The 13,367-nt window shown below is 41.4% G+C and overlaps 1 protein-coding gene across 1 annotated transcript; it reads right to left on the bottom strand.

Annotated features, from left to right (window-relative positions):
- Positions 1-12,204: 12,204 nt before the first annotated feature.
- Positions 12,205-12,852, bottom strand: LOC137503184 (zinc finger protein 248-like; the record flags this gene model as incomplete). The annotated part of the gene is made up of 2 exons (XM_068230681.1): positions 12,205-12,226; positions 12,311-12,852. Coding segments are annotated over 2 exons (564 nt in total), but the record flags the coding sequence as incomplete, so codon positions are not given.
- Positions 12,853-13,367: the final 515 nt, after the last annotated feature.

Raw genomic sequence — 13,367 nt, 5'->3', positions numbered from 1 at the left:
CTGAAGACGCTGGAACCTATTCTCTGCTGATTGTGCCTTAAGAAGAGTAGAAAATCATGATGCAAGAAGAGGAGATGGTTGAGAAATTAGACCCTGGATGATGGATTGTCCATCTAGGCGATAGGCCTGAACATTTGGTTATCCTCTTAGAATATTTAATATATCTTGTTTCCTTCGACCTCGTAAGTAAGTTGCATCCATCTTCTGTACTGAACTAAGCTACCAAGGAATGGATTAGTTAATAGTGTTAATACGCGGAGATATTTAACCTCAAAATTGAAATTCTGCATGTGGTTTTAAAAGAAATTGACTTCCTAAAACAGGTCCTCATAATAATCTTGTAATATGGTAATATTTTCGGGCTTCAAGTTGTAATGGTCATTATGGCATTTGTTTATCTTCTTGACTTTAGTTAATTAAGGTTTTGTGCACAAAACAAGTTATGTATATTATTATAATATTTTCAATCAAATGTCGGGCTACTAATAGAGAAACATTGTGCTTTTAATGTAGGGCTTCTAATGACTTCCTCGGTACTTCAGTGCTTGTTTTGATTTCGGTGCTCGTCATCTGTTACACTCTGTGTAACAGAATTAAAACATACCGTGGCCATGCTGTGTTGAATTTGACATTTGAGTATCGAATTATTGTTGGTAACTTGATTTTCAGCTGATTTTTGGTGTGGATCTTCGTGCATATGGAAGGTTTTTCTGATGAGTTTGATTAACTCATTTGGTTTAAGCTACCGTACCTTGGAGAATATTAGGGTTATTTATCCTATTTATGGATTTATGTCCATGTTTCGGATGATTTCATGGTGTTAACTGAAGTTATGCTTTTTGGTGGATTTAATTTAATTTTAATGCAGCCCTGGAGTAACCGAGAAATTCATTACGGAAATTTCAGCTTTCTTTCCGTAATAGTTGTCTTAAGATTTTAATCTTCTATTGATCTACGTTTGTTTATTGTTCAAAAAGATTTTCTGCCTCCTGGCAATTTGAGTTAGTGTTAAAATAATTTATTTTCAATTGATATCCTTGATTAATTATTCTGAAAGGTGTTCACGTTCATTGTGCAGTGGTAATTGATTTTTTTAAAATTAGTTTTGAGGTCGAAAATTCTTAAATTATTTACCTAATTAAATTTTGTTTGATCAATTTAATTTGAGTTATTATTTCAGCCAATTAGTTAATTAAGCTTATTTTAGTTGATTCGCTAGGCCTCTTGTGTCCAGAGCTTCCTCAATCAGCGACGGCCTTCTGTTGGGATAATTCGTAAGTCGTCCTTTTGCTTATTTCATCCCTAGTCGTGCTAACACTCTTGACATTTACCTTATGTTGTGAGAACGGTATTTCTAGAAAATAACGTAAACATTCGGTGTTCCACACAAAAGGGCGCAACCCATAGGCAACTCAAACCCATAGTGTTCCCCACATAGTGGGTATTATTCACAGGGACCCGTTCTACCCCGCGGTATTCCTTGACATATTGAATAGTAATCACAGTGACCCGTACTATACCGTGGTGTTACCCACATAGTTGGTACTAATCACCGGGACCCGTATTATCCCGCGGTGTTCCTCACACTGTGGTATTAATGAGAGGTAAAACCCACACATGTGGTGTTCCTCACATAATGGGCATTAATGAGAAGTAAAACCCAGACCCGTAGTGTTCCTCGGAGGCAAACCCAAAATGTACCTCACACAGTTGTACAAATCTCAGGGAACAGTGTTATCCGTGGTGTTGTTCACATAGTTGTACGAATGACAGATAAACCCAGACCCGTGGTGTTCCTCGAAACAGAAACCCATTGTGTTCATCACATAGTGGTACTAATCACAGGACCCCGTACAATCCCGTGGTGTTCCTCATATAGAGGGTACTAATGACAGGTGACCCCCAGACCCATGGTGTTTCTGGGAACGCGAACCCACGGTGATCGTCACATAGTTGTACAAATCTCAGGGACTCGTACTATCGCGTAGTGTTCGTCACATAATGGGTACTAATGCCAGGTAAATCCCAGACCCGTGATTCTCCATGGTGTTCCTCACATTGTGGTACTAATGACAGGAGAACACGAGACCCGTGGTTTTCCTAGGAACGCAAACCCATGGTATTCATCACATAGTTGTACAAATCTCAGTGACACGAACTATACAGGGGTGTTCCTCACAAAGTGGGTACTAATCACAGGGACCCGTTCTATCCCGGGGTTTTCCTCGGAATGAAAACCCATGGTGTTCCTCACATATTTGTACAAATCTCAGTGACACGAACTATACAGGGGTGTTCCTCACAAAGTGGGTACTAATCACAGGTAAATCCTTGACCAGTGGTGTTACATGCAACGCGGACCCATGATGTTCCTCACAAAACGTAACTAATCACAGGGACCCGTAATATACCGTGGTGTTCCTCACGTAGTGGGTACTAATTTCAGGTAAATCCTAGACCAGTGGTGTTCCATGCAACGCGGACCCATGATATTCATCACATAGCGTAACTAATCACAGGAACCCGTACTATACCGTCGTGCTCCTCGGAACGAAGCACATGGTGTCCCTCACATAGTGGGTACTAATTTCAGGTAAATCCTAGACCAGTGGTGTTATATGCAACGCGGACCCATGGTGTTCCTCATATTGTGGTACTAATGACAGGTAAACGGCAGACCTGTGGTTTTCCTCAAAACGCAAACCCCTGGAATTCATCACATAGTGGTACTAATCACATGGACCCGTATTATCCGGTGGTGTTCCTCACATAGTGGGTACTAATTTTAGACCAGTGGTGTTCCATGCAACGCGGACCCATGATGTTCATCACATAGCGTAACTAATCACAGGGACCCGTACTATACCGTGGTGCTCCTCGGAACGAAGCACATGGTCTTCCTCACATAGTTGTTCAAATCTCAGGGACCCGTACTATCCCGTGGTGTTCCTCTCATAGTGGTACTAATCACAGGGACCCGTACTATACCCTGGTGTTCCTCATATAGCGGTACTAATAATAGGGAGCCGTATTATACCGTGGTGCTCCTCACACATTTGTACTATTCACAGGGATCCGTAGTATCCCGTAATGTTCATCACAGAGTGCGAACTAATTACGGGGACCCGTACCATCCCATGGTATTCCTCACATTGTGTTACTAATCAGAGGGACCCGTACTATCCCATGGTGTTCATCACATATTGGTACTAATCACAGGGACCTGTACTGGTGTTCCTCATATAGTGCGTACTAATGACAAGTAAAACACAGACCAGTGGTGATCCTGAGACCGCGAGCCCATGGTGTTCGTCACATAGTTGTACAAGTGTCAGGGACCCGTACCATCCCATGGTATCCCTCACATTGTGTTACTAATCTGAGGGACCCGTATATTCCCGTTGTTTTCCTCACATAGTGGGTACTAATGACAGATAAAACCTAGACTTCAGATTTCCTTGGAAAGCAACCCATGGTGTTCGTCATATAGTTGTACAAATCTCTGGGACCCGTACTATCCGGTGGAGTTCCTCGGAACGCACACCCATGTTTCCACAACCAGATGCTGAAACACCCGAGCGACGTTAGCTTCTTTTATCTCCCTGGGATCCTCTAACCGAATCTAGGCAAAGGGTTAGCCTCCGTCATAGTGATGGGTACTATAAATACACAGTGATCCTCTAACAGACCCATGGTATTCCTCAGTTTGTGGTACTAATCACAAGGATAGTGGAACTAAGCACAAGTAATTTGGTTCAAAATTCAGCATCCCTTGGTCTCGTCTTCCACGCACAGAGATCTGTGTGTTTGGTCCGCGAGAGCTATATTATTTCGCTCACGTCGACTGGAAAGCCAGGTAAGAACCCGCTACGCGCCACCTGGGACGCAGCACGTGGGAGTAACACCTCTTCCCATGCTACGGCAGCGTAGTAGGTTCGTGGATAATCTGCTGTTACTTGATGTCGTGTGTCCCCACTCCCTTACCGCTCTTACAACTGCCAATGGCTGCCATACAGAAAAGCCGCATAAGATGACTAGACTCTAATTCTTCTGACCGTAACATTTTGAAGTCTGTTGGTGAGGTTTACCATTTTCCACGAGCTGGTGGGCAATCTGTTTAGCTGTAACATTCGCATGACCCTCTGTAACTGGTTGGTTACAACTCAGACGTTTAAGAAACCTCCAGCCTTTCTGGCTATCCTTCCTTAGATCAGTGTCCCCCATCGCTCCTGTTATTAGATATCGCTTTTAAGAAATCTTCCCCAGCTTGGACGGTATCGGATCTCAAATGATCGTTGTCAAAGAGATCACGATAGTTTCTCAATATTTCAATAGTTTTTGTATGTAGTGTTCACCGTCAGCGAATTGAGATACGAGAAAAATTTCACGATATTTACATAATCATCACATTAAGGAAAATGCTCCATATTCAAAATGTTCTCGTGCAGTGAAATAATACATTTCCCCCAATCAGCCTTCTTAAAATGACATCATCTTCGAAAAGGCACTCAGATTCTAACGATTTAAAGGTAAGATGTATTGAACTAAGACGAGGCCACAGAACTAGTTGCAAACAGAATTTTGTGGTGGCGTTTTGTAAATTCACAGAGAGTCGCAGACTGAACGATGAAAGGCATAAAAGTCTGTAATGAAGATGTATGTATGAAAAGGAACTGTCTGCGGTCAGATTGCAGCATATATCTGGCATATAACAGGACGATGAGGGATTGTTTGCCCCACTGATTTAGCTGAAAACCGAGATATGTGTTTGCTTACGCAGATACTGTAATTTAATATCTGGATAATATCCATCCTCCATCTCGCACTGTTGAATGATACTGGAAGTTTGTTATCATGCTGTGGAAATAGATTGCACGAATCTGTCCATTCTACGCCAGCTTCTCCTGTTTCTTCGGTACCTGGGTAGCCCCATGTTGTATTATGACTCTTGATGTCACCAACCAAAAAATTCACATGTTGATGCTGGAAGGCTCCACAAATCTAAATACAGTAACTGGTGGCTTATTGATTGAGCTCTACTGTGAGAGTCTCAATGTCATCACGGGAGATGATCTGGATGTTGGATAGCACTGAGGGTGTTCAACCACTAAACACATGACCTTGATTTTTGGACGGCGAAGATTCTAGTCTCGGCGACTTTCCTGAATGCATATTATTAGAGTGTCCAGTAAATTGCAAGGCTATATATTTTGTGTTGTCTTTCAGATTCTTAAAATTAAGTGAATAATAGAAATAAAATAATCAAAGTGCAAAATATTATTAAGAAAAGTTGCGTAACATAAACCAGCAAACCTGTACATAGAGGACGAAGTTGAGCAGAAAATGGGAGCTGATAAGAGTTAAATATAGTCTGTGTATTCCAGTAAATTCTACAGTCCGACTCGTTGGCTGAATGGTCAACGTACTGGCCTTCGGTTCAGAGGGCCCTGGGTTCGATTCCCGGCCGGGTCGGGAATTTTAACCTTCATTAGTTAATTCCAATGGCCCGGGGGCTGGGTGTCTGTGCTGTCCCCAATATCCCTGCATCTCACACACCACACATAACACAATAACACGCAGTTCCCTACACGTGGCAGATGCCGCCCACCCACATCGGAGGGTCTGCCTTACAAGGGCTGCACTCGGCTAGAAATAGCCACACGAAATTATTTTTATAGTAACTTCTACAACGTAGCATGGTATATTTTGCTATGTGTAGGTGTGATTTCACCTTGGAATATTTTAGTGGATGTTTATCACAGTTTCAGCTATTAATTTTTGTGCTGAAAAGACACAAGTAGAAATTTACGATGCTTGCGTATGGTAGAAGTGTCACTGTGTTATAACCGACATTTATTCATATTTTTTTAAGGATGGGACGTTAGATTGAGTGCATTTCTCACAAAATTTGTTCAGACGTAATGAGGAACATGTTTGCAGTATAGCAGTGAAATTTAGAGGAATTTTAAGTATGTTAATTTGTGAGATTTTATGTCCACAGACGTAGGATCAGTTGAGTATGCAAATTGGAAAGTTCTGGTCAACTTCTAATTTGTACATGTAAGTAATTCCAATATTTATTTATTTATTTATTTATTTATTTATTTATTTATTTATTTATTTATTTGGCGTGTGGCTACATCACTAAAACAAATAATATTTACAAATATTATCTCATACTAATAACAATAATTGATTTCATAACGCTAATAAGTTGAAGACAGGGGAGAGTTCGATTTTAATGTATCTCAGCAGTATAACTAAGATATTTAGCATCTGAGGTTGCCTCAAGACACTTTCCGTGAAGCTAGTTAATCATAAAATTCATATCAAATGTTCGGCCTTCACAAAAGGTCTCATTATTTTATCCAACTATAGGCAGGAACGAATTCAGTCCCTGGAAAACTTCGTGCAATTGCATCTAAAACGAATCTAAAACTCATATAAGAAAACCCAATACATGGGAGGATCTACTCGATAATTACACAAACAAAATCTGGTAACTCATTTTCGCAAAATTACTCAGGTAAATAATTTCAAATACTTGGGGAAATCATCCAACAATCTGCATTAAATCATGAGGAAAACAGAGAGAGATTTCTATATTACAAGTAGGCCATAGAACCACATGGAAAAGTACGACAAAATATCAGTATCAAGCAACGCTATATTAAAGCATTATAACACCGTAATTAAGCCTCAAACATTACACACGTCAGAAACCTTGATCAGTCGAGAAAGATCATTATCTAAAATGATCGAAAAACAAGATAGGGAAGTCCTCAGGGAAACCATGGCCCAGTATGCATAGGAGTGTGGATGAATAGGAGGTCTCCGGAATTATATCAACATATTGAGGAAATATCAGATACAATCTTTGGAAAAGGTGATTGAAGTTTGATTGCCATATTCAAAGAATAGATGATGAAAGACTCACTAAAAATTTAATAATGCCTCCTTGCTTAAAGTCAGAATAACTGGATAATCGAAATTGAAAAGGACCTTCAAGAAATCAACATACCAGATGAAATTATATGGGACACGCCTAGCTTTAGAACGTTGGTGAACAAACATCATTTTGCTGAGAACCCAAGATGAGTACACAGTTACACAGAAGGAAGAACAGATAATAAAGAACAAAGAGGGAAGAAACTCTGGCAAGAGAAGAAAGCACAACCATCTGCAAAATAAGTACAATCGCGCTCCTTAGTGGGGCAAAACGTTTTGAAATAATAATAATAATAATAATAATAATAATAATAATAATAATAATAATAATAATAATAAGTAATGGAATGATTAATAGTTACCATCCATGTGGTATGCCTTTTTGTGAAGTGTCAGTCTGCGATACATTTTTCAGGAGGTGATAGCTCGGGGTTCGGTGTATTGAGGTTTGGGGTCTATGTTGAAGTCAGTGTCATATTCGTCTGGACTATTGTATTTCCAAGTGAAGTGAGAAACTTCGTAACTGTCCATAACTGTCGGTGGTAGATAAGTTCTATTTGTCCATGTAGTTATGAAACCATGCGACTCAGTTTGTGAGACATGCTCCTAGTAGATTCTCCAGAGGTAATGGTGTAGATAATGCCGAGGTTTCTTTGTAAAAATGCTCGAGGGAAAAATCAGGACAGAGTGTTTTGAAATATGGTAAGGTCCATGGTTTGAACACAGAACAGGTTCGTATATCCAGAGGGATTCTTTGTTCATCCAATTACTCCATTAGTACCAGTGAAATGTATATCAAATTCTACACATCCCATTAGACTTGAAATTATTCGTGATGGCAATAATGTTGACGGATATATTGTGATAATACAAGGATTTGGACGAAGATTTGTGGTGTAGTAAAAGGCCATCCGTGGCGAGATCGGTTTGCACACTTGTGTAAGCCAATGGAGAGCGGCAGGTATAAACCTGTTTGACGAGATAACAGGTGTTCACATTTATATGCGGCGGAACCTCTTAGGAAATAGAGGCCCGTGTTATAACATTATTTATGTTACAATAAATGGGGAGTAATTTGAATTTCAATTCTACTGCATAGGCAAATGACAAGAGTGGATTCTCAGTAACATTCCCGAACACTTGACTATGTATTCTAGTTTCGATGTTTCCATAACACAGTCATAGTTCGTATTGCCACTGAGCGTTTAAATAATTACTTTGGGGTCAGAAGGTTGTCCTTAGATATTAAGATTTCCATTTCTTGATATATTCATAGTGCAGCTAGGTGTTAAGGACTGCCGATGGCGTGTCCTTCAGTGGAAAGCAGGATGGTGGTTGAAGTGCATGGAAGGGATTCTTGGGATTGCTCTCCCATGCTAGGATCGTGAAATTACGTAGCTAGTCAACTGCTCCTAGATGACAGGTTTGTTTGACACAATGAGTCAGTAGCACATAGTATTCCATAGGGTGTAGTAGCACCCTGCCATTAGTCCATGGGATACCCATGATTTTTGCCATGTAGTTTATAAAGGAGTTTTAATATTTTGTGTGTTTATATTTTAGCAGGACTATAAGTGGATGCAGTTGAACTCCGTGACCTAAAATATGTAAGGGTTACACATGAGTCGAGTTTATTTTGGGGTTTGACTGAAGGTTATAACGAAATGTTAACAGAATTTCTTTTCACAGGTTTTCATGAATTTATTCCTATCGCTGACTTCAACCTGTTATTTCGGTTCATGAAACATCATTCAGTCAATACAAATAACACTATTTTATGTTGGATAATTTTACGCTATTATTCACTGGCACTTTAAGTCCACTTGTTTTGAGGGTCACTGTGGTCATCACGCACATTCCATTAACTTCAACGATAGGTCACTTTGGTCCTCAACCTTAAACATTAATATAGTGGGTGACCATGATAGCTCAGTGATGTACATTTCGACGTTTCTCAGATTCCATTCAGGGTCCTGGTATCTCGTCCTATGCTGATGGACAGTCAGTGGATGGCCTAAATTAAAAAGGTATCGAAAACACTCCCTCATATTTAGACGATCGAGAAATCGGATGCATAACGCATCTACTGTTTATGGAGCTGAGCAGATTGAATCTCATGTTGTTTTCTAGTTAACCATAAACTGGTTTTCTGTGAATAGCCCTTCAGACTTTTTTTTGGTGGATATTAATTTCAACTCGAAATCGTCCAGCCGCAGCTTTATATTAATATCACTGACCGCAGAACACTGTTTATGGCCATATTTGTTAACAAACCCGCCATCATTTTTCATTGTATTTTATTGAATAAAATAGTTAGATTATGTAGGCTTTTAATTTATGTAGGCCTTCCTTGACACCCCAATAATCATGTCTGGAAGTGACGAAGAGCCATTAACACCCCCTGAGATACAAGAGTTAACAATTCATGCTGAAGACCTGGAACAGGCAAACACCCGTTTGACATGACGAAAAGGGTTCATTACTCACTATGTCTCTTCAACACTTGCAACGTTGAGATATAAGAGATATTTAGTAACTTCCTTGTGGCCCCGTTAGAGAAAAGAGAGAGGCCAATTAACTGCCCCCAGGTAAACTAAAATGGAGAAAAGTATACTGCAGCTCTCAACATACGAGTCCCTACTTAAAGACGCCCCTCGAGAATTACGTGACATTCATGAATAGCTATGGGCACTGAAGTTGAACTTTCAATTTGCATTCAGAACCGGCTAACAGACACAATATTATCGTACAAGTGCCGAGGGAGCATGTACAGTTTTGAGCTACTGGTCTACTCATAATTAAAAGAAAACACGACATGTAGGAAACGGGAGCACAGATATGCTCAGGTTTCAGCAACAATTTCTTAAATTGCGTCGTATTATGACTTGATTCGGCACTTGCTAATTCCCTTGAATTGTTTATTCATAAGTCTGAATACTTCTTTCATGCGCTTCTAGTCTTTTACCAGTTTTCTTTGTCATAGGATCCTTCCGTGTTCATCCGAATTAATTCCTGGACGGCTCCCAAACGATTGTTGATGAGCACACTTCTACTTTGGTCCGAAAACATAAAAAGGGTCGTCCATGGTTGAGAACAAGCGGTTGTATATATCTGTGGTTGATGAGGAGATAATTCATGAAATGACCTTTGCTCTTTTCGTACACGGACCTAGCATTATGTTACCTGAAAATTTTCTCTCAGAGAAAATGGTACAAAAGGATGGACCGCTCCCCGATGTATGTTATGAGGTCGCAGAAAAGGTGCTGTTCTAGCTGAAGAGCTTACTACTTCTCTGCTGTGTGCGATCGCATGCGCCTTGCTACATCTCCGGAATTGGAGGTCTTGTGGAACTCCGGACACTTGTGTAGTAGTTAATGGGACGTTAAGCAAAATAACATTGTTATTAAATCACGTGCGGCTTAATCACGACGTGACGTGACGCTCGTGCGCCGTATCGCCCGTGTGAACCGACAGCGTGGTGCTGCGTGCGAACGATTTGCCAAGAAACACGGTGGAGTGCGGCATCTCACCAGTGTGGTTTTCATGTGCGTGGTTAACCTAAATGATTCTCTTAACATTTTATCGCAAAACAGAGCACTCGTGTGTGTTCTGATCTGAAATGTTAAAGGAACCTTCTTCGCTGTATATTTGTCACAGACATAACACCAGTATAGCTTCTGGCCTGTGTGAGTCCGCATGTGAACTGGTAGGTCGGTTTTCTGGATGAGGGATTTGCAACAGATATTGCGGCAGTGCGCCTTACACTCGTGTGAGTCCGCATACGACGTGCTAGGTGGGATCTCCTGCTGAATACCCTGATTCAAACATTGCATGAGATTGGCTTCTTGCCTGTGCCAGTCAGTATATGAACTACTAGGCTGACTTTGATGCTGAAGAATATGCCACAGATATTGCAGCAATATGGCTTCTCGCCTAAGTGTGTCCGCATGTGATCTCCTAACTCGCGTTTCTGGATGAATGATTTGCCGAACACATTGCAGCAGTGTGGTATATCACCTGTGAGGGTACGCATGTGACCTGAAGAAATTCCCACAAACGTTGCAAGAGTAAGGCCTCTCAACTGTGTGTCCGTCTGTGACTTGCATGGACGGATTAACTGCTGAATTACTTGCCACAGACATTACAGCATTATTACTTCTCATCTATGTGTGTCCGCACGTGAATAGCATGGACGGATTTACTGCCGAATAACTTGCCACAGACATTGCAGGAGTAAGGCTTTTCGTCCGTGTGAGAACGCATGTGAATAGCATTGTTGTCTTACCTGCTAAAGGATTCGCCACAGAAAGTCTCGTCTGTATGGGTCCACATATGATGAGATAGAGTGTCTTTCCGGCTGAATGATTTGCCACAGACTTTGCACCAGTATGACTTCCTTTCTGTGTGTGTCCGCATATGAACAGTGAGTGTGCTGTTCAGGATGAATGATTTGCTACAAACATTGCACTGTTTGGCTTCACGCCTGTATGGGTCCGCACATGATCGGTCAGACTGCCTTTCATTATGTATGATTTGCCACAGATATTGCAGCTCTAAGGCTTTTCGCCTATATGGTCCGCATATGATCGGTTAGTTTGCTTCTCATTATGAATGATTTGCACAGAGATTGCAGCTGTATGGCTTCTCGCCTGTATGGGTCCAAATATGACCGGTTAGTTTGCTTCTCATTATGAATGATTTGGCACAGACATTGCAACTGTATGTCTTCTCGCCTGTATTGGTCCACATTTGACCGATTAGAATGCTTTTCTACAGACATTGCAACTGTATGGCTTTTCGCCTGTATGGGTCCGCATATGTACGGTTAGACTGCCTTTTTTTCTGAATGATTTGCCACAGACATTGCAACTGAAAGGCCTCTCGCCTGTATGGGTCCGTATTTGACACGTTAGAATGTCTTTCAGTATGAATGATTTGCTACAGACATTGCATCTGTATGGCTTCTCGCCTGTATGAGTCCGCATATGATCGGTTAGTTTGCCTCTCTTTATGAATGATTTGCCACAGATACGGCTTCTCACCTGTATGGGTCCGCATATGTTCGGTTAGAATTCCTTTCTTCATGAATGATTTGCCACAGACATTGCAACTGTATGGCTCCTTACATGTATGGATCCGCATATGACCCGTTAGAATGCCTTTCAGAATGAATGATCTACTACAGACATTGCAGCTGTAAGGCCTCTCGCCTGTATGGGTCCGCATATGATCGGTTAGTTTGCCTCTCTTTATGAATCATTTGCCACAGACATTGCAACTGTATGGCTTCTGGCCTGTATGGGTCCGCATATGACCGGTTAGAATGCCTTTCGTTGCGAATGATTTGCCACAGACATTGCACCTGTATGGCTTCTCGCCTGTATGGGTCCGCATATGATTGGTTAGTGTGGCTTTCTGTAAGAAGGATTTGCCACAGATACCGCAACTGTATGGCCTATCTCCTGTATGGGTCCGCAGATGTTCAGTTAGATTACGTTTCTGTATGAATGATTTGCTACAGACATGGCAGCTGTATGGCTTCTCGCCTGTATGGGTCCGCATATGTACGGTAAGACTGCCTTTTTTGCTGAATGATTTGCCACAGACTTTGCAACTGAAAGGCCTCTCGCCGGTATGGGTCCGTATATGACACGTTAGAATGTCTTTCAGTATGAATGATTTGCTACAGACATTGCAACTGTAAGGCTTCTCGCCTGTATGAGTACGCATATGATCGGTTAGTTTTCGTCTCCTTATGAATGATTTGCCACAGACACGGCAGCTGTATGGCTTCTCACCTGTATGTGTCAGCATATGTTCGGTTAGACCGCCTTTCTTCATGAATGATTTGCCACAGACATTGCACCTGTATGGCTTCTCACCTGTATGGATCCGCATATGACCCGTTAGAATGCCTTTCTTTAAGAATAATTTGCCACAGACACCGCAGCTGTATGGCTTCTCACCTGTATGGGTCCGCATATGTTTGGTGAGATTGACTTTCAGTATGAATGATTTGCTACAGACATTGCAACGGTATAGCTTATCGCCTGTGTGAGACCGCTTAACGTCTGGCCTTTTCCTGAAATTTTTATGAGATACTGGGCATTCGTTTATAATCGCACCTGTATGCAATCGCGTGTCCCCTGTCAGCATTTTCCTCTTTGTAAAGCATTTATCAGAAAATACGCCCACTTGGAGCGAGTGGATCCTGAGGTGTTCCAACAAGCTGCTTCGGCTACATAACACCTTTCCGCAGTGATCGCACTTGAAGGGTCGATCTTCCTTGTGTCTCTTCAGATGTCGCAAGAGGTCCAACTTCCCAGCCAGGATGTCACTGCACACAGTACACCTAAAACTAGCTGATCCGCCTTCCGGAGGTTGATGATCTCTATAGCTCACCTCGGGTCTCGATCTAC

This window comes from Anabrus simplex, chromosome X, assembly GCF_040414725.1.
Source record: "Anabrus simplex isolate iqAnaSimp1 chromosome X, ASM4041472v1, whole genome shotgun sequence".
Lineage (NCBI taxonomy): Eukaryota > Metazoa > Arthropoda > Insecta > Orthoptera > Tettigoniidae > Anabrus > Anabrus simplex.
The sequence above is the reverse complement of the archived record's forward strand: the minus strand, read 5'-3'. Positions and strand labels throughout refer to the sequence as shown.